Source organism: Lepidochelys kempii, chromosome 1 (genome assembly GCF_965140265.1).
Source record: "Lepidochelys kempii isolate rLepKem1 chromosome 1, rLepKem1.hap2, whole genome shotgun sequence".
Classification (NCBI taxonomy): Eukaryota; Metazoa; Chordata; order Testudines; family Cheloniidae; genus Lepidochelys; species Lepidochelys kempii.
In genome coordinates, this window is record NC_133256.1 from 190,511,251 (window position 1) to 190,534,993 (window position 23,743).

At 43.3% G+C, this 23,743-nt stretch overlaps 1 protein-coding gene across 1 annotated transcript in view; it reads right to left on the bottom strand.

The window, feature by feature from the left end:
* Positions 1 to 4,891: 4,891 nt before the first annotated feature.
* The window catches only part of LOC140906389 (suppressor of tumorigenicity 14 protein homolog), a 28,225-nt gene continuing 9,373 nt past the window's right edge, over positions 4,892 to 23,743 (bottom strand). Inside the window, exons 8-17 of the mRNA XM_073330260.1 lie at positions 22,779 to 22,876; positions 20,408 to 20,520; positions 19,295 to 19,428; positions 18,498 to 18,602; positions 18,023 to 18,130; positions 12,627 to 12,746; positions 10,532 to 10,715; positions 8,638 to 8,909; positions 6,560 to 6,696; positions 4,892 to 5,050 (exon numbers count right to left, since the gene is read on the bottom strand). Of these exons, the coding sequence (XP_073186361.1) occupies positions 4,892 to 5,050; positions 6,560 to 6,696; positions 8,638 to 8,909; positions 10,532 to 10,715; positions 12,627 to 12,746; positions 18,023 to 18,130; positions 18,498 to 18,602; positions 19,295 to 19,428; positions 20,408 to 20,520; positions 22,779 to 22,876 (1,430 nt within the window). The remainder of the gene's footprint in view (positions 5,051 to 6,559; positions 6,697 to 8,637; positions 8,910 to 10,531; positions 10,716 to 12,626; positions 12,747 to 18,022; positions 18,131 to 18,497; positions 18,603 to 19,294; positions 19,429 to 20,407; positions 20,521 to 22,778; positions 22,877 to 23,743) is intronic.

The window sequence follows — 23,743 nt, forward strand, 5'->3', positions numbered from 1 at the left end:
AAAGAAATGGAATGAGGCGGAAGTATTGATTTGCCTGTACTTTTGAAACACAAATGTTCATTCTCAAGTTGTGTCATACTAGATTTTCCAGTTTGGTTACCTTACCACACCAGCCCTTAGCCAGCATAAGCAGCTAAGTGAACCTGAGGCAACATGGTGCTTGCTAAAACAACAAAGTCAGCAGATGAAGCAATCTATCTTCGTCTCGGAAGAGAAGACTGTGTTTTCCGACAGGGCAAGCAAGCAAGCAAGCCAGCCCCCTGTCACATTCTGAATACCACTATACCTTTACAATACAAAGGAACTAAAGCAAGCTGATATTTATACAGCACTTTTCCCAAAGAAAAGAAACCAAATGGGTCAGTAGAGAAAGTAGGTCTGAACTGTCAAGTTCAGTTCTGAACTACCCTAAAACTCTGGCACCTGCATTCATGGCTTTGTTTCATGTAGTGATTGCCTGACCCAGAGGCTCCTGGAGAGGTCTCAGAATATTCCTGATGGATATGAGCTCCTTTTGCTCTTAAGCCAGCAGTTCCTAGAAAAGTAGGAAAACTCAGCAATACACTTTCAGATGTTAAGATCTGCAATCATGAACCTGGTGTAAGCTTTGTGAAAATGTCATTCCTATTTCACTTACCTGTCAAGGCCAACATTAGTTCATTCACAACTAATAAGTTAGACCTGCACACTAACTCCTGAAATATGCATCCAGATGCGTACTTTGTGGTTTACCTCTCGCATACACACACACTTATATGTAATGGGCTGAACTAAAACCCAGGTTTTGAGACCCCACCTTCCTAGTGTAAGGGACTTTGAGAACTGGATCTGAACTTTGTGGCCAAGGCTCATGTCTTATCTAAAACTGTAGGAATGCAACGTCATTCTCTGGTGATGATATTCAGAGTCTTATCAATATAAAACAAACTCAAACCTTGGCAGGTTAAGCGCGTCTCAGTTCAACTTTATTTAAATAATCAGGAAACTTCAGTTGATTTTAACTCATCTGCAGCTTAAAAGCTGTGACTGCAATTCTAAGCATACTAATAATTCAGGGTGAATTACTTTATTTCAGTAGTGCAATAAAGCTAATAAATACTTAGTCTCCACATTTTATTTAAAAGGAGGAAGTGAATGACGATTCAAGAAAAACCTGTACATTAATAAAATACTTTTAGAATTTTAATGTCTTTCGAGTTTAGAATAGACAGTGCTTTTACATTCAATTAAAAAACCTGGAGAAAGTAACACACATTTTAATGAGAGAATTATATTAAAAAAATGAATCTTAAATACATGAATTATGTAACATGCAGACAACAATAAAATTCATTCCTGTACCTAAGTGTAATTTACAGAACGCCTTCCCCGATGTACTGTACAATGAGTCAGACTACGAAAGTGAGCTAAAAATAAGTGAGGGTAGTATTGCCAACCTCAAGAGAGATTACAAATCATGAGTTAGACTCAAAGTATGAGGGTTTAAAAAAAAGAGAAAAGATTACATAGTGGTTTCAGTCTTGATTTTTGAATGCTCTCCCATCCCCACCCCCAAGAGAGAGAGCCACAATTACTGGGGCCCACTCTTCCAAATTTATTAGATAAGTAGATTTTGGCTGTTGCTGCAGGAGCGCTCATCCCCACACCAGCCAACCCCCTGCCCAGCAATTCATTCTGCCCCTAGCCTCTGAATCACTCCTGTCCCCTCAATCCCGGTATCACTTCAGTCCCTCGTAGCCCCCGCCCCTAAATCCCACATCAGAGCAACCCGGCCTCCCCTCTTCTCCTCCGGGGTTCTTCATCCCCGTCTCCCAGGTGTGGGGGGGCTCCAAAGGGGTCCTCTTTCCCACTTTCAGGCTGGAGGGACAGATCCAGGGTTCTTCAGTTTCCCCAGCCCCGCTGCTCCTTTCCATCCCCCAAGGCCAGGTGCTGCAGAGGGGAGGAGGGAAGAGCAGTGGACTTGCCCTGAGCTGCTGGGCTCTTTCTGCTACCTCCTCCCCATGCCCCTCTTATGAGGAGGGCTTTGGGTTGCTGCAGAGGGGAGGAGGAGACAGCGCTCTTCCTGTGGCAGCTCTGGTTGGCTGCCTGCCCCATTTGCCCACCTCTTGAGGAAAAATAACCAAGCAGAGGGCTCAAATACACTAGAGGGCTTGAGTTACTTGCATCATTGTGAGACTAGCTCCAGCCCAGCCAAAATCCCATCACTCATGACAAAGAAAAAACAAATCACAAGAGCTGGCCACACTATGAGGGGCACGTTCATCGAACCATAAGCAAGCTGTGCATTTGTGAGCGTGGCAGGGAGTGGCAGCCATGTCGCCAACTGCCGCCATCATCATGTTACCTCAGGTCTGAAAACCTAAAACTACAAGTTCTAGAAGGGGAGACAGTTAAAGCTGTCTAGCGGGGTTAGACATATCTTCCATTCATTTTAATGATACAGGTGCTTTAAATCCCCTAGACAGCTTTGGAAGTCTCAGTCAGGATCTATCTACTGATACCAAGCAACGAGAAAAACTTGTGATCAGTCTGCTAAGAAGGAACCCCCTCCCCACTGATCTATAACCCCCTGGGATGGACATTCAGGCAGGCTCATCACCTTCTGTGGGCCAGTAGGGAAAAGGGGCAGAAACTATGAGAAACCCTGACCCAGGAAGTAAGCTGGCACTTGGGGAAGTGGGGCAGCAGAGAAGCTGATGTCAGAGGGAAACTGCCAGGTAACTGTGTTCAGAGCAGGCTGCAGCAGGAGCTGGGAAACCACATATGGAACAGTGACTGATGGACATTGCAGCCAGGTTCAGGTACGTGTGGATGCAGCAGAGGCTGGGCCGGGAGCCAGCATAAAGGGTTCTAACGAGCCACACCACTAACTGATCCAGGCCTGGAACTCTGCACAGTCTTATTAGCTTTTAAAAGAAAACTGGACTGGAGAAAGCACCCTGGGCACTAGGCCTGAAAAGCTGTTTAGTGGGCCCAAATAAGAACCACTATAGTTTCACTTTGAGCTCTAACTGTTTAAGCCACTATACCTAGGGTATTTGCAACCTTTCCCTCTCCTGCCAGCCCGAGTAAAATGCCCCTTTCCTTTCTCCAAGTGTCTGGAGGGTTCTTGGGACACGCCAGGGCTAGCATGACAAGGCCTAGCAACTGAAGCACCTCATCCCTTACCTGCCAGTTGCAGTATCCCTGACACACTACTAGTACCTTAGAGGCTGGGTGTACTACAGCCCTAAGCAGATAGAATAATTGCAGCCTAACAAGTGCTATAGATCCAGGTGAACCTCAAGCTGTTTTGACTACAAGATAATCATCCAAAAAAGTGTAGATTCCTATTAAAATGTACTCCAATTGTTTTAGTTTGGAATATCCTAAGGTCAAGCTCCTGGCTTTCTTTGTATAGGAGATAATTCAAGATGAGCCTCTTATTGCAGTCTGACACCCACGAAAGAGTTAATTTGAATAAGGCTATTACCATAAGTAGCTAGCAATAGGTTTGTTCTCACAAAGTATAATCAGCTTATGAGACTGTGTTGTGATTATATAGTTTAACATTTGATAGCAGCTAGGGAGCTTGTGCGTGTGAAGTTTTGTTTGTACCAGACTGAAAAAGAATTCTCTCTCCATCTAATAGGTGCAGTTCCCTTTAGATTAACTGAACTGAGCTCCTTTTAATAACATGTTAAATCCTTTAACAGCATTTTCACCTGTTCTAAAATACCGTCACTCCAAAGACACCAATAATGGTATTTAAGTCCTTGCAAGTCTAGGGCCAGAACTTCAGGTTTAATATGACTGATTTATGCTACACTACTGATGGAATTTGATCACCTTTACATAGGCGCTGGCCTAGGGATACCTGAGGGTGCTGCCACAACCCCTGGCTTGAAGTGGTTTCCATTCTATACAGGGTTTACAGTTTGGTTCAAGAACTCTCAGCACCCCCACTATAAAAATTGTTCCAGCTCCCCTGTATGCTTGTCTTAACCACCCCAGGGAGCATCACGAGAATCATAGAATCTCAGGGTTGGAAGGGACCTCAGGAGGTCACCTAGTCCAACCCCCTGCTCATAGCAGGACCAATCCCCAATTTTTGACCCAGATCCCTAAATGGCCCCCTCAAGGATTTAGCAGGCCAATGCTCAGACCACTGAGCTATCCCTCCCCCCAACATTGGCATAGAGCTTAGTGTTATCTTTGGTCTTGAATGCCAAACACCCTCCCTGCTGCTAACTTAACAAGGAAAGGGAGCGTGGCTACCAAAGCGGGAGAGAGTTTGGGGTGCCCCTACATCACAACAAACCTGAACTATGTTTTTGGCCTCTTCCGGCTATTAAAAACCGTATTAAGGTAGAACAGTCTGAGACCTCCTCTAAACACAGCACAGGAGGCAGCAGTCCTGCATAGCAGCACCATGAGCAAAGGAGAGCTTTAACCCACTTTTGCACACCACCCTGACTTGCAGTTTGTATATTTTGACCAGATGTGAGAAGTGGGCCCTTGATCCTGTCTGAAACCCCAATACATTGCATATAGAGAGTGCATGTATATATTTATATGTGCTGGGGCTGGAGAGGAGGGGAGAGGAAAGGAATGATCCAAATATCCAATAAGGTTTGGTTAGAATTTGGCCCAAGGTTCCACTCCATTCTTACTTCATTCAGCCCTGTTTGTCTTCATCACCAAAAATGGACAATGAAGATGGAGAAACAATTACTTTCAGTTCAAACTGTTCCTGAAATGTGCAGAGAAGTTAATTACAATTTTTAAATATTTATATTTATATTTATGAACTTCAGCACAAACATCTACAGTGTTTCCTTATGATATCAGAAAAACATATTTCATGGATTACTCCGGTAAAAATAGTGACTTTTGTTTTCTTCTAAGCACATCAGTTTGTGTACTGACGAATCCAGTCATAAAGCTCTGTCACCTTTGTATATACACCAGGGCGGTTACGCCGAGCACATCCTTCACCCCAGCTGACAATGCCGGCAAGATACCATCTATTTCCCTTTCCTACGCAGGCCAATGGACCTCCAGAATCACCCTAAAGCAAAGGATACAGTTCAGTCATTAGAACAAAACACATTGCACTGTAATACGAAGATTAGGTAACATATGGACAAAAGACACTCTCCCCAAATTATTATATTTTCTATTTCTGGACAGTGGCTGTACATTTGTTCATGCATCCAATTCACGTTGTGACATTTCATTACAACCAAGACGACCAAAGAATGCAAATTAATAGAACTCTGCTAGGGAGGATTAGATTTTTATTAGTGAAGGCTAGTAAATGTTAGTTTTACCATATACACCACAAACTGACAAAAAATATTTCCAACAATAATCATTAAAATTTACAGCTAGGCAAAGAAAGAAAAATGCTGCTTGAGAATTTATTAGAGAGTTTGATTTAAGGATATTTACTTTGTGTGTTTTGATGTGTGATGTTGACAATTTGTTTTTTAACTACTAGAAAGTTTTAACTTTTTGAATCTCAGGATCTACTGTCATTACACAATTATTGTCCGACACCCTCCACCCATAATGTCCCTAAGTCTGAGCATTTAAAATTGATAAAAATAAAAAATGCTTAAAACAAACATCAATATAACCCATCAAAATTATTTAAAAAAATGAAAATCTAATTCTGCCAAACCCAAATGGAACACAATGGCAACAACAAGGGGATGCAAAGGAGAAGAGAAGAAGATGAATGGTGACTTACCTCTCTTCTCCGAATCATCCCATTGAACAAGCAGCTGGCCATAGGGCAGTGCAGGGACAGTAGAAAGAGATGAAAAGAGGGAATTCCACCTTGACTAGCCCATGAGTTCAAGAATAAGAAATTCATCCTTAAGATTCCACAAAGAACCCTAACTCAAACTCCTTGATCGCTATATCCCTGTTCAGCCAAAACCAATAGAAGCCCTCTTATGGCAAAACAATCTCAACAGACTGGATCTTACCTATTGTTTTGAAAGGCAGCATTTGTTTCAAAGCATGGGCAGCGGATATCAAAGGCAGGGGAAGGCTGAGCCTCCCCAAATAGCCTTGCGTGGCCCCACCCATGCTCCATCCCCAGGCCCGTTCCTGCTTCTCCGTGCTGTGCTGCAGGGGACTCTTCTCCTAGTGGCCAGCGCCCCAGACTGGGGCTGCAGTTAATGGGGACCAGCCTGCGCTCTGGGGCTGGGGGAGGGGGCTGCGCCGCCCACCCACCCGGCGCTCCAGGGCACACCGCCCGCTCACCTGCCTGGTGCTCCAGGGCTGGGGGTGGCCTCTGGGCTTTGGCAGGAGGGGCAGGACTCAGGCAGAAGGAGCAGGCCGGGCCAGGGGCTAGCCTCCGCGAGCCTGGGGTTCATCTGCCGCCCATGTTTCAAAGGATGCAAGTATTGCCTGTCAAACTTACCTCCCTGCTTCTGAGATCCTTATGTCATGTTACTAATTAACCACATTCCCAAAACACTGTGCTCCATTACTGCATTAAAGCCAAACAATCCTGATATACAAAGGAAATACATAGTGGTAGTTTTCCTACAGTTTTCACTTTTACCTGGCATGCATCAATGCCACCATTAAGATTTCCAGCACACAGCATTCGAGATGTAATCAGATCATCATATAGCTTGTTGCAAATACTTTGATTAATTATTTTCACTTTAGCTTCTTGCAGTGTTTTGGCAAGGTAACCTAGAACAATATAAAATGTAACATATGCCGGTTTTACAGTTCTGAGGAAAAAGCAGATACATCAGAAGGGAGGAATGTGTTTAGAATCTACCGAGCCGAAGGATTACTATGTACTGTAGTTTAAATTGCCCTTCCCCACAGCTTTTGAATGTCTGTCACTAATGCTGCTTTCATATAAGGAGGGCAGGAAAGTTTACAACCCTCTGCCATTGTTGCCTTCTTGCATTTCCTTAGTTCTTGCTTTGATAATGATTAGCCAAACCTTGAAGCAGGGGATGGCATGGAGATCTGCAGGAATTATCAGTACAACATGTGACACCCATTCCAAAATTTAACAGGTTTTTGGTTTTGTTACATGCTTTGCCCTCACTTGGGCTTTTTAATATTTCTGTGTTATTTGTATTGAAATTGTACCCAAAAGCCCCATTCAGGTCCTAGTATTTGGCAACCCACTGCTGCTCCTAGCAGAGAGGGAATCGGGAAGGAAGATGTGGATAAAAACAAACCTGCTTTGATTAGTTATAATTCCCAATGATAGTAGCTGATTGCTAAATTGCATCATGGGCCATATTTGGCACCCTGCAGAATACCAGACTGGTGTGAGTGTCAACTGTTTCACCATCAATATCTTTCATCTGTGCCACAATTTGTACTAGCAACCTGGTCTTTAGGACCTTTTTAGGGCTTTGGGGGGGGGTGGGTAACTGAAATTATCAGAGGGGAAGGTGTTCAAATATTTTAATTTCACAGTTTCAAATTAAGTTGAAATTATATATATCTCAATTTTTATTGAAAAATGGACACTGTATAATAGCTGTTTTTATATTATAACTTCACTTAAAGTATATTTAGGTATAAATAACCAGTCTTGGGTTCAGATGTTAGATGAAAGGTATGTTAAGAAAGCCAAAGATACCCTGGTAGATAAATTTGGGTCCAATGTAAAACCTTAGATTAGTGGTGGGCAGCCTACGGCCCATCAGGGTAATCTGCTGGCAGGCCATGAGACAGTTTGTTTACATTGACCATCCGCAGGCACGGCTGCCCGCAGCTCCCAGTGGCTGCGGTTCACCATTCCCGGCCAATGTGAGCTATGGGAAGTAGTGACCAGCATGTCCCTGCAGCCCGCACCACTTCCCGCAGCTCCCATTAGCCAGGAACAGCAAACCGTGGCCACTGGGAGCTGCGGGTGGCCGTGCCTGCAGATTATCAGCGGAATACCCTGACAGGCTGCAGGTTGCCCACCACTGTCTTAGATCATAATGCAATTTAAGAGATTAATTTAAAAAACTGCGAGCTTGAAGCACTTGAGTTCTAATTCTGGATCAGATATAGACTACTTCCTAGTTTGTGCTAGTCTCAACTTTTTTCCTATTTCTCTATCTATAGAATTGTTTTCGAAGTACTGCAGAAATTAAATGAGTTGTACATGTGAGAAACAAGTGCTAATCCAGGGTAATTATCTTTCTAATGGCCTATGACAGTCTTCAGTGCCTAATGGTAGGACTCCTAATTGACCTAAACTATTTCTACATGCCCACATTAAGAAACTCCACAGATGTTCAGCTGCACCTGAGCCAAACCACTGAAGTTGCTTTGACAAAGAAGGAATATTCTAGCTTTTAAAAGACCAACCAAGTCAGGGGTTCTCAGCGGGTCGCAAGGTGGTTCCATGGCAGTCGTGAGCTGTCAACTCCTTGGGGTTGACAGCCCTGACCCCCCGCCCTGCCGCCATTAAATTAGACACACCCCCGTTTTTAATTTCTAAGGGGCTTCACAGTCAGCAGCTTGCTGCATGAAAGGGGTCACCAACACAAAAAGTTTGAAAACCACTGTGCTAAGTAAACCGTGATTATATTTGTTTTTAGCATAATCACATCACTCTTACAGTTTAAAATTAGAGTCAAACTTGCAAGAAACATATCCAGGAAATGAACATACTATTTTCTTTTAGGGCTCCCCAGCCAGTTACATAGCAGACAGTTCCATAAAAAAATACTCTAGGACTGCTGGGTAAACAAATGGGCTGTACCAGCTCACTGAAGAATACTGGTGTCTCCATTTCCAACAGGGCAATGTCATAGTCTGAGATATATTGGTCATACCGTGGATGGACAATAATCCTTTTGATTGATCTCATAGCTACATGATTGCTGTTTTTGTTAATGATCCTTATGCCCATATACGCTTTCCAGCCAGAAGGCACAGAGTATCTGCAAAACAGACAATATTTATAAAATGCCCATCGGATAAACATCATCATGCCAGGTTGTTGTTTAAGAGGTATTCACAATATTTTGTGAGAAATACCAAAGTCGGGGAGAGAGGGGGGCCCAAGGGGCACAATATGAAATCAGTAGGACAGATACATCTCATTTTTATTTTAAGTAGAATATTAGTTTGCGTTTTTGTTCATGGTTTCCAAAGGGATGCTTTCTGGGAGTAATATGACTAATACTTTGCACTTTTCATCTAAGGATCTTGAAGGACTTTACAGGATAGGCGAGTTATCCCCATGTGACTAATGTGGAGAACGGAGGCACAGATATGTTAAGTGACTTACGCGGGTCTCACCGAGTTAGTGGCAGGGCTGGGATTCCCAGTCAGATTGAGCCAGTAATGATTGCTACAGTTCCAATTATATGGTGAGCCCCATCCTTTAAGCTTTCTTAAGAAATAAAGTTTCTGTTCCTTCTGATTGAGAACTAATACCACCATTGTCACTGCTGCACCAGCCAGCAAACCAACAGGAACAATAACTCAAACACATAAGCAACAATTGCTCATATTCATCTCAATGAAGTGTTGACTCTGAAACCTAATAATACTTTAAAGGCACGTTATTCATAATTGCAGCTGATAATCTATGCCTATTTTGTCTGATTTTTTTTTATGCAAAGTGGGTAATTGTGCTTCCAAGTGGCCAGTTAGATGTATAGCTACCCTTTTTCTGAACATAATTGCAGTAATTACATTGTACAAATCTGAAAAATCAAGGTTCCTAAACATCAACATTGCCAACTGTTTCACTACTTATTTTGGCAGAACTTCCAGCTGCTCAGATAATGCAGATGGAGTCTGAATGGAATATTGCCATTTTTATCCCTCACTATGACTCTTGTTGTGAACAGAACCCAGGAGTTCTGAGTCCTAAACTTCAGGTATTTCACCTAGCCATCCAATTAAAACCAGGAGGGACTACAGCTTGCTCCTAACATTGCACTGATGGGCTACCACTCACTCATTAGCTTGATAGGAGGATGGCATTTTAAACATAGAATGGGTACTTGGGATCCATCTACAGTTCAGGAAGTCCAGCCTTCCAAATCCCTCCAGGATACAACACATGAGTAATCTTGATGACACTTTGCAGGATATTATGCATCACCATGCCTGTCTTCACTACACCACCAGCCCCTAACACCAGCCAGTTTCCATACTTTTCCACTGTTAGCGGTGCTCTAATCTTAATGGTTAGGAGTATTATTTTGGAAACATTTTTTTAAGCTGTGTTCACAGTTAACTCCATGGTTCAAAAGCAGGATTTACTTTCTGGTTACAGTGGTGGTATAGGTTTCAGAGTAGCAGCCGTGTTAGTCTGTATTTGCAAAAAGAAAAGGAGTACTTTAGAGGCTAACAATAATTATTCTGGATACTTTATACTTTTGATTATTGGATGAAGTGTGCTCTGGGTCTACAAAACATACCAATTAGACCATATGCACAGAACTATGCATTCAAAGCCACTATGCCAGCAACATGGATACATAAATTAATGAAACTAAAACTGTTAAACTAAACTGTGTGTACTCTGGATTGTACAACCTGTACTTACCTTATAGAATCAGAGTCCAGAAAACAATGAGCAGCAGATAACAGCCACCTATTTGAAACAACAGATGCACCACAAATATGGCCATACATTCCCATCTGCAAGCTTGCTTGCCAAGGCCACTTTCCAGATCTTGCATCTTCACCTCCAACAATTCTAGATTTTTTTAACAGGATTCTTCCACAAGCTAATAAAGAAAGTTTTGAATGGGAGGATTAAGAATTTAATACACATAAGGCACTGAGTCATTTTACTTAGGTTTATTAATACTTGCCTCTTATACTTTGTTCTTCTAGCTGCCGATCCCAAAATGCTTCACAAAGGAATGTTAAGTATCATCATTCCCATGTTACACATGAGATGAAGTGACTGCAAGGCAGGGACAGGTCCTCAAGGAATCCATTTTGAAGCACTTGGAGGAGAGGACGGTGATCAGGAACAGTCAACATGGATTCACCAAGGGCAAATCATGCCTGACCAACCTGATTGTTTTCTGAGATAACTGGCTCTGTGGATATGGGGAAAGTGGTGGACGTGATATATCTCGACTTTAGCAAAGCTTTTGATATGGTCTCCCACAGTATTCTTGCCAGCAAGTTAAAAAAGTATGGATTGGATGAATGGACTATAAGGTGGATAGAAAGCTGGCTAAATTGTCGGGCTCAACGTGTAGCTATCAATGGCTCAATGTCTAGTTGGTAGCCGGTATCAAGCAGAGTGCCCTAGGTGTCAATCCTGGGGCCGGTTTTGTTCAACATCTTCATTAATGATCTGGATGATGGGATGGATTGCACCCTCAGCAAGTTCACGGGTGACACTAAGCTGGGGGGAGAGGTAGATACGCTGGAGGGTAGGGATAGGATACAGAGGGTACTAGACAAATTGGAAGATTGGGCCAAAAGAAATCTGATGAGGTTCAACAAGGTCAAGTGCAGAGTCCTGCACATAGGACAGAAGAATCCCATGCACTGCTACAGTGTGCCCTTGTTACTAAGAAGGCTAATGGCATATTGGGCTGCATTAGTAGCAGCATTGCCAGCAGATTGAGGGAAGTGATTATTCCCCTCTATTTGGCACTGGTGAGGCCACATCTAGAGTACTGCATCCAGTTTTGGGCCCCCCACTACAGCAAGGATGTGGACGCATTGGAGAGAGTCCAGCGGAGGGCAACAAAAATTATTAGGGTGCTGGGGCACATGACTTACGAGGAGAGGCAGAGGGAACTGGGCTTATTTAGTCTGCCGAAGAGAAGAGTGAGGGGGGATTTGATATCAGCCTTCAACTACCTGAAGGGGGGTTCCAAAGGGGATGGAGCTCGGCTGTTCTTGGTGGTGGCGGATGACAGAACAAGAAGCAATGGTCTCAAGTTGCAGCAGGGGAGATCTAGGTTGGATATTAGGGAAAACTATTTCACTAGGAGGGTGGTGAAGCACCAGAATGGGTTACCTGGAGAGGTGGTGGAATCTCCATCCTTAGAGGTTTTTAAGGCCCGGCTTGACAAAGCGCTGGCTGGGATGATTTAGTTGGGATTGGTCCTGCTTTGAGCAGGGGGTTGGACCAGATGACCTCCTGAGGTCTCATTGAATTCATGTCTACTGATCCTGCTCCAGTGTTCTATCCAAGCTAAGGTACAAAGTGGACGCTCTTGATAATACTAAACAAACTATTCTTATAGGTATTACAGGTAAGATCTAACTTAAAACGAAGTTTAAATATTAAATTTACTTTTCACCGCATATGTGACTTCTTAATTTTTTTTTTAACTTCACTTGGCTTCGACACGTCAGTTTCACTTAGTGCAGTATTTTAACTAATTGTCACTTTCTCGGCGTCCTCAATTGGCCCAAGATTATTGTGTTTGGGTTGATGATAAAGCAGAGAAACATGTAAAGGAAATGTTTTCATACAAATATTATCAAGGAATTATTTTTATTCATATGTGGTTTTATAAATCCTATCTTTTCTTTTTAAATGTATACTAAATTTGACCCAATTTTTGAGCCAAATACATAAATATATATTTAAGTTTGCTGCAATAATTCACTCATGAATTAACTTTCATTTAAAATGTATTTCAAATGAATTAAACTTCACATACCACAGTTCATTTCATCAGATCCATCTCCACAGTCTCTTATTCCATCACATTCTGGGTTTGGTTTTGTGGGGCATTTTCCATTCAGGCATTTATATGCATATGAGGAACAACTTTTATAGGCTGAAAGAAAACATAACTGAGGTGAAAAAATGGAGTATAGGAGCGGACGGAGGAAGGCAAGCTACTGGAGAGCTGGGCAGTGCAGTGCAGTGCAGATGCTGACAAGCATTACGAGAGGAGCCACGGAGGTATAGAGGCGAAGGGTAGGAGAATCCCTGCCCAACAGGGCGGACAGCCCTTCTGGGCCACAGAGGTCTGAGGGAAGAGACCCTGCCATAGGGGAGAGACTGAACCAGGTGTCTGGTCTGTTGCCACCACGTCTGGAGGGGCTACCAGAGACCGAGAGACTCCCCTTCACACACACACACACCCTGCAACTCCCCAATCAGGAAGGCTGGGAGGAACCCTGCTCTGACAGAGTGTGGACAGTAAACCCAGGGGCATGGGGGAAAGTTCTGAGGGAAAAGAGGAATACCCCAGCCCGCTGCTAAACGGAAGCATAGGACCCACCGAGGCGGAGAGGAAGCTTTGTCACATTATTTATAAATATGATTTGGACAAGGGCATTGAAGGTCATGACCTCTAAGGTCATGTCTGTATGGGGACACTCAAGACATTTAAGTCACCATATGAAGTTAATGTGCAAAAGTCAAAGTGCAAAGTGCATTAGTCCCATGTGGCTGCTGTCATTCAAGAATGAAGTGGCCTACGTTGCCAAAACAAAGCCACCCTGCTTTACCTCTAAATTATGTAGCTTTAAGGCACTCTATTACTTTTATTGCATCACCAATACTTTCAGCATTCCGAATACTTCCAACATCTGATCAGCCTGTTGTCCAATTACGTGGCAGTTCATCACCATAAAAGGGGCTTTGGGGGTTTCAAATTTGAGTAAATGACTTCCTTTTATGATACCACCTCCTTTTCCAGGTACATTTTTAGAAATCTATTACAATTTATTACTTGAAAATCCTTCCAGAAACCTCAGCATCATGCATTTATTTATTATTATTATTGTTTTATGGTAACATCCCAAGTATACTGAGCTATTTGCAGACAGACAAGAGAGTACAGCCTCTGCCCCAAGCAATTCACAATCTACAGGAAAACAGAGATTAGGAGGAAGGAATATAACATGTAAGTAGAGCTATTTCTACACCATCAGATTGTTAGTGTTTATAAAGATCCTAAACTTTATTGATCAGTATACTAAATGACATTTGTTTACAAGTTCTTATCCATTCCTATGCCCCAAATTGTGGCATTTTTGTAGGTATTGTATTTGTGTGGTAATGACAATTAAAGTAGTCAATGCCTCTTGCTGTTTTACTGTCCAAAAAGCTTGTCGCTGTACTGCTTTGCATTGCTGAATGGAGCCAAGTTCCTAGACATTCCTTTTATATTATGTATCAACGGAAAGGCTAGTATGTCATATTGTGGGTATTCAACTGTCCTGAAAAACTAACAGAAAACCTATGGCAAGTAAGAGAACAAAGTAGATATTTCAAAATCAGCCACTGTCTGTCATTCATTAGATATTTAACTGTCCATCTGCCTTCATACTACACAGCTCTTCCAGTCAAAAAACAAAAACAAAAAACCCACAGAAGTTGGAGATGGAAAATACCTGATTTCATCATCTTGCTCATTCTGGCCTTAAGTCAGAATAGCATTGTTCCCTGTACTATACTTGAGTGCTTTGTCTAGTCCAGATTTTAATGCATTAAAAATAGGATTTCTACTAGTTCTCTAGGGAAACTTTTTCAAATAATGGATACACATATTTTTGTGCACATCTAGCAACTCGGATGGATATATATATAGAGAGAGAGAGAGATAGAGAGAGGGTAAAGTAATAAGTTTCACATCAATGAAACAGTGAGTTGTCTGGAGACATGTGATTTCATTTGATTATACTGTGGAATCCCATTCCAGAAAGCACGACTTGCATCGAAGATGTTACTCTCACACATTCTTATAAGCCAAAACGGTATACTGTTAATGTACTTATTTTATATTCTAAAGCTTCCTCCACATTACTGAAGGACACCAGAGACACATTTGGATTCTGAGACTAGGCTTACTTTGGTAAGTTAAAAAAAAAAAGCTATATTTTATAGCTAGTTTCTCACAAAGCAGTTTTAAACTAACAATTTACTTCAGATTAATAGTCTTATACACAGATTGCAAATCAGATACGTAAAAAAACAAACAAACAAAAAGAAATTTACCCAACCATAATTGAGGCCTCTAGCATTTCCCTCTAAATAAACATCCTGCCTGCAGAGAGTCTGTGATCTTTAATTTACAACAGAAACAAGTGACTCTCTTCTAATGATCTGTATCTCTTTATGGTGGCTCCTGTGATAAAATACACCCCTATCCCACTGGTAGAAAGGCTAGTGCCAGTTAGGCATGCCTGAAGGACATGCTCCACCTGGAGAAGGGGAGCTCAAAATGGGTAAAGTGACCACAGAATGGGGGGCAGGAGGAGTTTGCTCACACTGCTAGGGACTGCCAGTATCAAGGGGAACCCAGCCCATGGCTCTGGCTAGCCTTTCCGCCTTCCCTTTAACCCCTTTTGGTTGGGGCAGACTGACAATATGAGCATGATACAGGCAAGGAGCCCTAGAAGGCTGCTTCCTGCCTACTACCTGTGGCAGGACCCAGGGACCTGGGTAAGTGAACTGTAATTAGATGCTGAGAATACCCCAGGAGTAACCTAAACTCCCGGTGGGAGGAGTGAGATTCCACAGCAGTGGGGCTCCCATAGGGGACCCAGGGACAAGAGACTCAATGACACTAAAACCAAGCCCAGGCTGAGGGTCGGCTGACCACAACCAAGGGAGAAGGCAGGCATGAAGCCTTGCGCCTGATACAAGACCCTGAGACAGAAACAGGTTCCACACCAGCCCTTTGAGAGGGGACTTCAGCTGTGATAGACCCTGAGCACTGGTGTAAATGGATAGCAGAATGGCAATAGCAGCAAGCCAACTAGCAACAGCAATTCCAGCAGCCAACGTTGCAGCATTGGATGTCCCAGCAGCAGTTGTTGCAGGAGGTTGTGTCCAGCAGCACAAATTCCAGAGGGACTTTCTGCAACAGTTAAGATCCACCCCACAACTGCTGCACAGGGAGGCCCCGCAGCACCCAATCCCCTAGAGGGAGCTCTGTCAGCTGTGACGTTAACTAAGATGGGTCCTAACAACAATCCTGAGGCATTCCGAACCACTGTTGAGAGGGTGGCGCTGGTCTCTCTATGGTCTCTGGAACTTTGGGACTTAGTTTTAGCTCCCTACAGGATGGGACAGGCACAGCTGGCCTTCTGCAACCTTGACCCAGAACCGGACAGAGACTACAGTTGGGTGAAGACCACTGTTTTCGATTACCCGGCTATTCGTGAAGATGCCCATTGGCAGCACTTTAAAGCAGAGATGTACCACAAGGGGGCGGGTGCCTGGTGGTGGTGCACTGATTACAGAGCATTGCTGGTGGTAGCTGCGCCCAGGCGAGAGCTCTGAGCCAGTCCAGGATGCAGAGTTTGTATCCAGACTTCCAGCAAGGGGCCTGGACTGGGTGCTCCAGCATCACATGGTGCAGCTGATGGGTCATTAGATATGGGACTGTGCAACCTCTGTCCGCTAGCCAACTAGGGCCACTCATGGTGCTGGATGCCTGCCAGCAGATACTGAACCCCAGGCATGACAGAAAACGTGTACAAATACCAGCCCAGTGACCCAAGCTACCTGCACGGAGAGGGGAAGACCTCGACAATACACGGGGGCAAGCTTTTCTATAGTCAATTCCATCACAAAGTTTTACACTTACCCAATGACAAAGGTGGCTGAGCTGTTAGAGTGGTTGGGCCTGGCGTGATACCTCAGCATGGATGAGCTTACAAAAAGCTATTGGCAGATCCCCTGGTCTCCATTCTCCCAGGAAGAGAATGTGTTCTCAACCGCCTTTGGCCATTTCCATTTTAAAACCATGCCATTTGGTCTCCAAGGGGGGTGGCAACAACTTTCCAGCACTTTATGAATTGAATCCTTGGACACCACCACCAATACGCTGGGGCTTACCTTGACAACACTGTAGCCATAGTCGTATGTGGGATGACCACCCTAAGAGGGGTTCTGGTTCCCTACAGGAGGCCAGCCTCAGAGCTAATCCTGCCAAGTGTAAGTTGGCCGTGACAGAAGTGTCTTACTCAGGGTATCAGTTGAGAGGAGGCCTCGAGACACTGGTGCTAGCTAAAGTCCACATATTAAATTCATGCCCCACATGTTGGCTCAGAAGACAGATACGCTGCTTCCTCAGTCTGGAAGGATATTATTACTGGTTCATCTCCACCTTTGCATTGATTGCGGCTCCCCTGAATGATCTACTAAAAGGCAGAGACACCAAAAAGGTCTGGTGAGATGATTGATGAGATGAAGCTTTTAACAGTCTGAAGGCATGGCTGGTCTAGGTGCCTAACCTCGCCAATGCAGACTTCTCCCAGCAGTAATTCATTCGCCAGAGGCCAGCCTGGAAGTGGTGCTCTCCGAGGACTTTGAAGGCAAAGAGCACCCAATCCGATATTTAAGCAGAAAGTTGTACCCCATGATAACATATTCTATTATTGAGAAGAAAGCTCTGGCTATCAAGTGGACTGTGGATTCCCTGAGGTATTACCTGACCTGCTGGTAGTTCCTTTTCCCTAGTCACAGAGCATGCATCGTTGTGATGGCTACATTCTATGAAGGACTCAACCTCCCAGATTATGCAAATACTATTTTTTCCCAGGGGCTTGGGACAGGGGAAAACACTCAAGCAAGAAACATTTTGTTTTTTGCAGCAAAGACATTGACTTAGTTTCAATTTCATCTTCGGAACCTCAAACTCTCCTGCACTTTTTCAAGGAACATTCCGGCACTGACAGAGCCATGGATATGATGGTAAATCACTCTCTTCCATCGCTGACACCTTTGATTCTCCAACAGTCTTTATTCCCACATGTATAAATACCATCACTCTTTTCTGTTCCTCCAGCAAGTTCATCTCTACCCTCATCGGTATCCAAAACCATCCGGTTCACCCAGTCAATCTAAGGTTCAGTTGTTATGTAACAAAATGGAGAGCACGTAGTGTGATCAACACATGCTAATAGTCTAAAAAGCATAACATGATGCATGCGTATGAAAGTTCTAATTATCCTCACACCACACATATAACAATGCAGGCTATTCCATCTATTTATCAGATGATTCACAAAAACTTTAGACAGTAAGAAAATGAACATATCCCTATCCCCCGACTCCCCACCGATATTCTAAACTATTTTTCAACACACTTACGGCAATCATTTTCATCACTATCCTCTCCGCAACTATCGTCCCCTTTGCATGTCTTTGAACGGTGTTTACACTTCCCATCACCACAGTTAGACTCCTCTGGACTACAGCCTGAAGAAGAGAGATCTATAAATTTGGTGGCACTTCCCAGTCACAGCATCATTCATCCAAGGATCTGAAAACACTCAAGAACACAATATTCTGAAGTAGGCTAAGATTATCCTTCCCATGATTTTAGTCCTGTCACAGGAAGCTCTGGAATAAATATGTTAAACATTATTGACTGTTTCTTGGAAGGTCTGGTTCTTATGCAATATGTATTTTATTTTTGGTAGGTGCAGGGTTATATGGTATTATTGAAGGGTATTATTTCAAGTATTATTCCCTCTGATTGCACATTTTAAAAAAAAGCATTTTATAGCCCTCCAAGTGCCTTGCTGAAGGACTGTTTTTAAAAATAGAAATTGAATAAACTTACCACAGTCTAATTCATCACTGCCATCTGAGCAGTCTTTCCAGCCATCACACTGATTGTTTAAAGGAATGCATGTTCTGTCTGTACATTTAAATTGTCGAGGACATGCTAGAAGAAATAAAGAATAGAAGTAATGAAAATGGTGTTAGGGACCAAATATGCACTGAGGACAGTAGTACCTCATTTATTTTTGTTCTATAAAATTCAACTAAGGCAAATGCCATCTTTCTTCTTCTTCTTCTTGTTTTTTTAAAAGGTAAGTGATTTTAACAGGCACTCTGATTTACGTGAATTTAAATGAATGGATAGAATGGAGAATTTAAATTAGTATTAACCTTCTTATCATTGTCATTAAAGAGGTGGAGGCCACACAGTTCTGTTTGCTGTGAGCACTAATAATGCAGATGTTTAATGATTTAAATAGACCAAGAATCTCCAACTGGACAGCAACACTAAGACTGAAACATGTAGGTTATCATTACTAGAAAAATTTGTTAGTAACACGAGTGCCCTCGCATAATAACTGGAGCACGCCAGCCTCTAGATTCTTAGGGACAAGGTTTAATACTGTTTACCTGAAAATTTGCTCTCTATGCCTAGATCAAGTCAGCAGAGACTCTTTTCCCCTCACCTCTGGACCAGACAGGCAGGATCAGCAACCAATCAGGTTGAAGGACAACTCCTGTTCATTCCACAATTACTATGAGTTAGAGTGTGGAACGTAGGCCTATGAAGCAAGGTTTCCCCCAAAGCTATAACATGGACCCCTTAAAAATTAAAGTGCGCTTGTATTCACTTACGGTCCACGTGACTGAAAGCTTTATATTCAATATAAAACCCTCTCTGCGTGACCAGTTCATCTGAATGGAAATTAATCGCAACTGAATAGCCATATTCCTTGTTTCTGTTGCTTTCAGCAATAGCTTTACAATATCTGTCAAGTGTAGAACAGAATAATTACAACTACAGTTCACCTTCACCAAGTCTTAACACTTTTTGTATGTGTTACTTTACTGTATCTTGCCAGCTCAGCTACCCTTACTATTATTACAGGTACAAAACTACTAACATGTAAAGAGGGTGATAAGGTTCGGATAAACCTTTACATTAAACATGTGCTCCCAAAACTTATCTTTGGAGGTTGAAAATACAGTGTGTGTAACTTTTTTTTTCCCCCAAACTATTTTGCATGTAATGAATTTCCTGGTTCTCACTGAGAACCTAAAGTTCTAAAAATATAGCAAGAAGGTCAATATTGCAACCACATCCTCTGCCTTTGGAAAACTAAGAAAGCTTGTTTAAAGGTTTTCAGCTCCGTTTTGCAAACCCAGCATTTTCACTTCCTAGACGTGGTTCCAAACATTGTACTGCCACCTTGGTTTTTTTCCTTCTGAAGGATGAATGACTGGCCACTTCTAATTTTGTTTTCAATAACCAAGGCAAAGAGCAATCATTAAAGAGACATTGGAAACTGAAAACAAAGCTTTAAAATGGCAAAGGATCTCACTCCCTAGAAAAGAAGCTAGTTCAAGATGGTAGCCAAGAATTCACGTCTCCAGTAAAACAATGCAAGATCCTGCACTCAACATCTCTTGAACCACCAACCTTTGTCATGAAATGTATAGATTAAGTATTTTTTTATTGATGTGAAATGGGCATGAGGCTTTTATTACCATTGGTGACAACTATTTGACCTGTTTGCTGCATGGCATAATTAGGAAAAATACATCCTTTGAAAGCCTGAATAAAGATGTCACAATGTCTGCAAAGTTGTATGTTTCTGCACTGGAAGTAGCTGGAGAAATCCAAGATTAGAGTACAGAACGTTTTGTAGAATGACAAATGGCGTCCTCGCTGAGTATCACCAATGAATGTCAATGTCAAATAAAATAGTGAGCAGTGTTTTAACTCACCTAACTCCATCAATTTCTAACCAGTCCTTATCGCATTTATTGGACCCTGGAGACTTCTCTTGAATTTGTATGACAAGGACTTTTAGCGACAACTTATACCCAGGCAGGGGTGCCTACAAGCAAAGCGTTAAAGAAAATAAACAAAAACCAATCCAAACCAAGGAGTTTACATATGGTTAATACATTCTGTTCTATTACCTCACAATCAAGTGGACAGCCATTCATCAATCACATTCCCGTCATCAGATTATAAAAGAAAATACCTCCACCACCACCTGCTCCCAGCAATAGGCAAGAAAGGTATGTAATAAAAAGGAGATTTCCTCAGGCACAAATTGCAGCTAGGCACCCAACTGCTTTGGTCCGTTAGGGAGCTGGAAGCCCAACTGCCATTTGTGTCTTTGAAATTTTCCTCCTAAACCTTTACAGTTAACAATATTGGTGTACAGATAGGGCCCTACCAAATTAGTGGTCCATTTTGGTCAATTTCACAGCTATAGGCTTTTAAAAAAAAGTCAATTTCACATCTGAAATGTCACAGTGTTCTAACCTTGGGAGTGCCCTCCCAAGAGAGGGTTGTGGGGGTATTGCAAGGCTATTGTAGGAGGGTCGTGGTATCGCCACCCTTACTTCTGTGCTGCTGCTGATCGAGGCGCTGCCTTTAGAGCTGGGCAGCAGGCAGTGCAGAACGAGGGTCACATGGTATTGGGGGGGGCAGGGCCAGCCTTCTGGGTGGGGTGACAGTCCAGGGCCCTGTTGTTGGGGGGCACTGTGGTTCCCCCACCCAAACACTGCCAGCCCAAGGCCCCTTTAACCATGAAGCCCTGGGTCTGGAGCCGGGGAGGAGCAAGTATGGGGCAAGGGTGCCGGAACCTTTGTAGAAGTGGGGAGACACAAGTGCCATTTCCAGGGGGGGCCAGGAGCCATGCCTCCCCCCTCTAAACTGCAAGCCTTGGGAAGGGTCAGAGAGGCACTGGCAGGGGCTGCGTGCCTGCCCGAGGCTTGCAATTTGGGGGGGCAACATTGCCCCTTCCTCCCAAAACTATGCCCATGTTAAAAAGGGAGGGCATGGCCCTCAGTCCCCCAGTTCTGGCACTGTTGGCTAGGGGTGCTCCAGCCGGGGGGCTCCTACTATGTGCTGGGCTCCAGCTGCTAATCCCAGCCGGGTCAGACCCACCCCTGGGAGCTGCTCCCTGTAATGACCCCTGGGGAGCAACCTGTACAGTGACCTGGCTGGGGAGCGATGGGGGCAGGAAGTGGGGTGGAGGTGCGGAGCTTCCCGCAGCTGTGGGAAGGTTTCTGGAGATGGGTCTGACCCTGCCCCAGGAGCAGCCTCCGCAGGACAAAAGGAAGTCCCATCCCTCCCCAGCCCTGCCAGGACTAGCAGCTGGAGCCTGGTAGGATCCCCAGCTGAGGCACCCCCAACCCTGCCCCTCCCTGGCAGATTTCACAGGGGAGACCAAATTTCACGGTCCGTCATGTGTTTTTTACAGCCATGAATTTGGTAGGGCCCTATGCATAGATTATAGTGTTATACTGTCAAGTGTTAATGGCTGCCATCAAGCAGAAGTCTGATCTATAGACAGTTTCAGGCCTTTATGTAATGATAGCCAGAAATAATAGTAATCCACTGCCCAAGGCAATGGGGCTGCATGGCAAAGCCTATTAGAAGCTAAGGCCAGTGGACTGCAAAGTTTCCCTGGGACTGATTGTAAACATAGGGGAAAAGGCATTGATTGACATAGAAAGCCACGCATTGCTGTAACCACAGGCAGAAAGCTCCAAGAAAGCCTGCAGGTAGTGGGAGAAGCAGAAGTTTACATGGCCCTGTGAGGAAGCCGAGAGGCAGAGTTTCTTTTGCGCACATCTTTAGGAAAAGCAGACTTAGATTTCTGAACAAGAAAGCTTCTTCCTGTTTGTTTCTACTATGTTCAAGCAAACAGGACTGTGTGCATCCTTTGGAAAGGAACAGGATTGTACCAAAGTAATATGTGTCTTGTATCATCCATTTCTCTTCCTAGTGGAAATGATCCAGCAAGGCCCCAAATAACCACTCACTGCTTAGGCCAAGAGGGTAATAATAGGATCTGCCAAGTTAGAACAAACTAATAGGCCTTCTGGTCCAGTATTTTGTCGCTACCACAGGCTAATTTGTCATCTCTTGCCCCACTTGCAGAGGTACCTAAAGCCTAGTCTGCAGCACAGATGAAAACATGCAATCAGCTGCCATATTAATGCACAATGGTTGCTAGCAGGGTTCTTGGCATGGATTCCCTTGTTTCATCCATAATGGAAGACACGTTCTCCCATTTTTACTTCTGGTATGTAAAATGAAAACTTAATGAAATCACTACTATTTGCACACACTTACTCTGATTAGCCAGCTGCAGTCAATGTTTGGTGGATAGTAGCTTGGATAATAAGGGGAGCTCACTGTCCCATTCCAAGAGATGTAACGCCCACCACAGACTGGAAGAGAAAAATACCAATAAATCTACACTGTTACATAAATGGCACTTAAGAGGAGTATTTAATTCACTCTCTGTTCCTTCTCTAAGTATAGACTAGAGATAGGAGAATGGGCCATGACACTTGCCATCTCACTTCATCCTATGTTCCCAGAGAATAACTATCCTACGTTGTCATCATTCTGGGATTTCTTATCACATCTCCTATTTCTAGATATAATTACAACAATTAACTTTCAAATGAGAGCAGTAGGTGAATCCAAGTGCTGTTCTCCAGTATTAGCTAAGTAAGGGTATATTAGATATCCATGATAAGAGTAACCAAATATACTTTGCTTCCTGTTACAAAGTACTTGTTGAACATCCATTTTGTTGTTTCATATTGGATACGATAGTTTTGTGTCTTTAACTGTTGTATATGTGCATCTACCCCAGCAGCAGAAGTCTTTCAGTGGCAGGTGAAGTGAACATTTCCTCCCTCTTGTATCTACCACACTGCCTCATCCCCTCCCTTCTCCTGGTATGTATAGTGGTTCAAAGTTTTGCTCTCTCTTGTCTTCAGCAGGGTTACACAAGTGCTGAACAGAAGTCAGAATAGTATATAGACTTGCATGCTTTGGGAGGCCCTTAGAACCAGAGGTGCAACACAAATGAGAAATTATACTAATGTATTATTAAGACAAGGCAAAATTCCTCACTCAGTACAACAAACATAAGTCTGCAATCATATCACTGAAGTCAATGACTGACACTGGTGTCAAACTGGTTTAAGTAAAAGTAGACTCAGGCCCCTGACTTTGCTAAGTGTCAATATGGTTGAATACAATATGGTTGAATACAATATGGTTGTGCATAGCAAATATTGGTA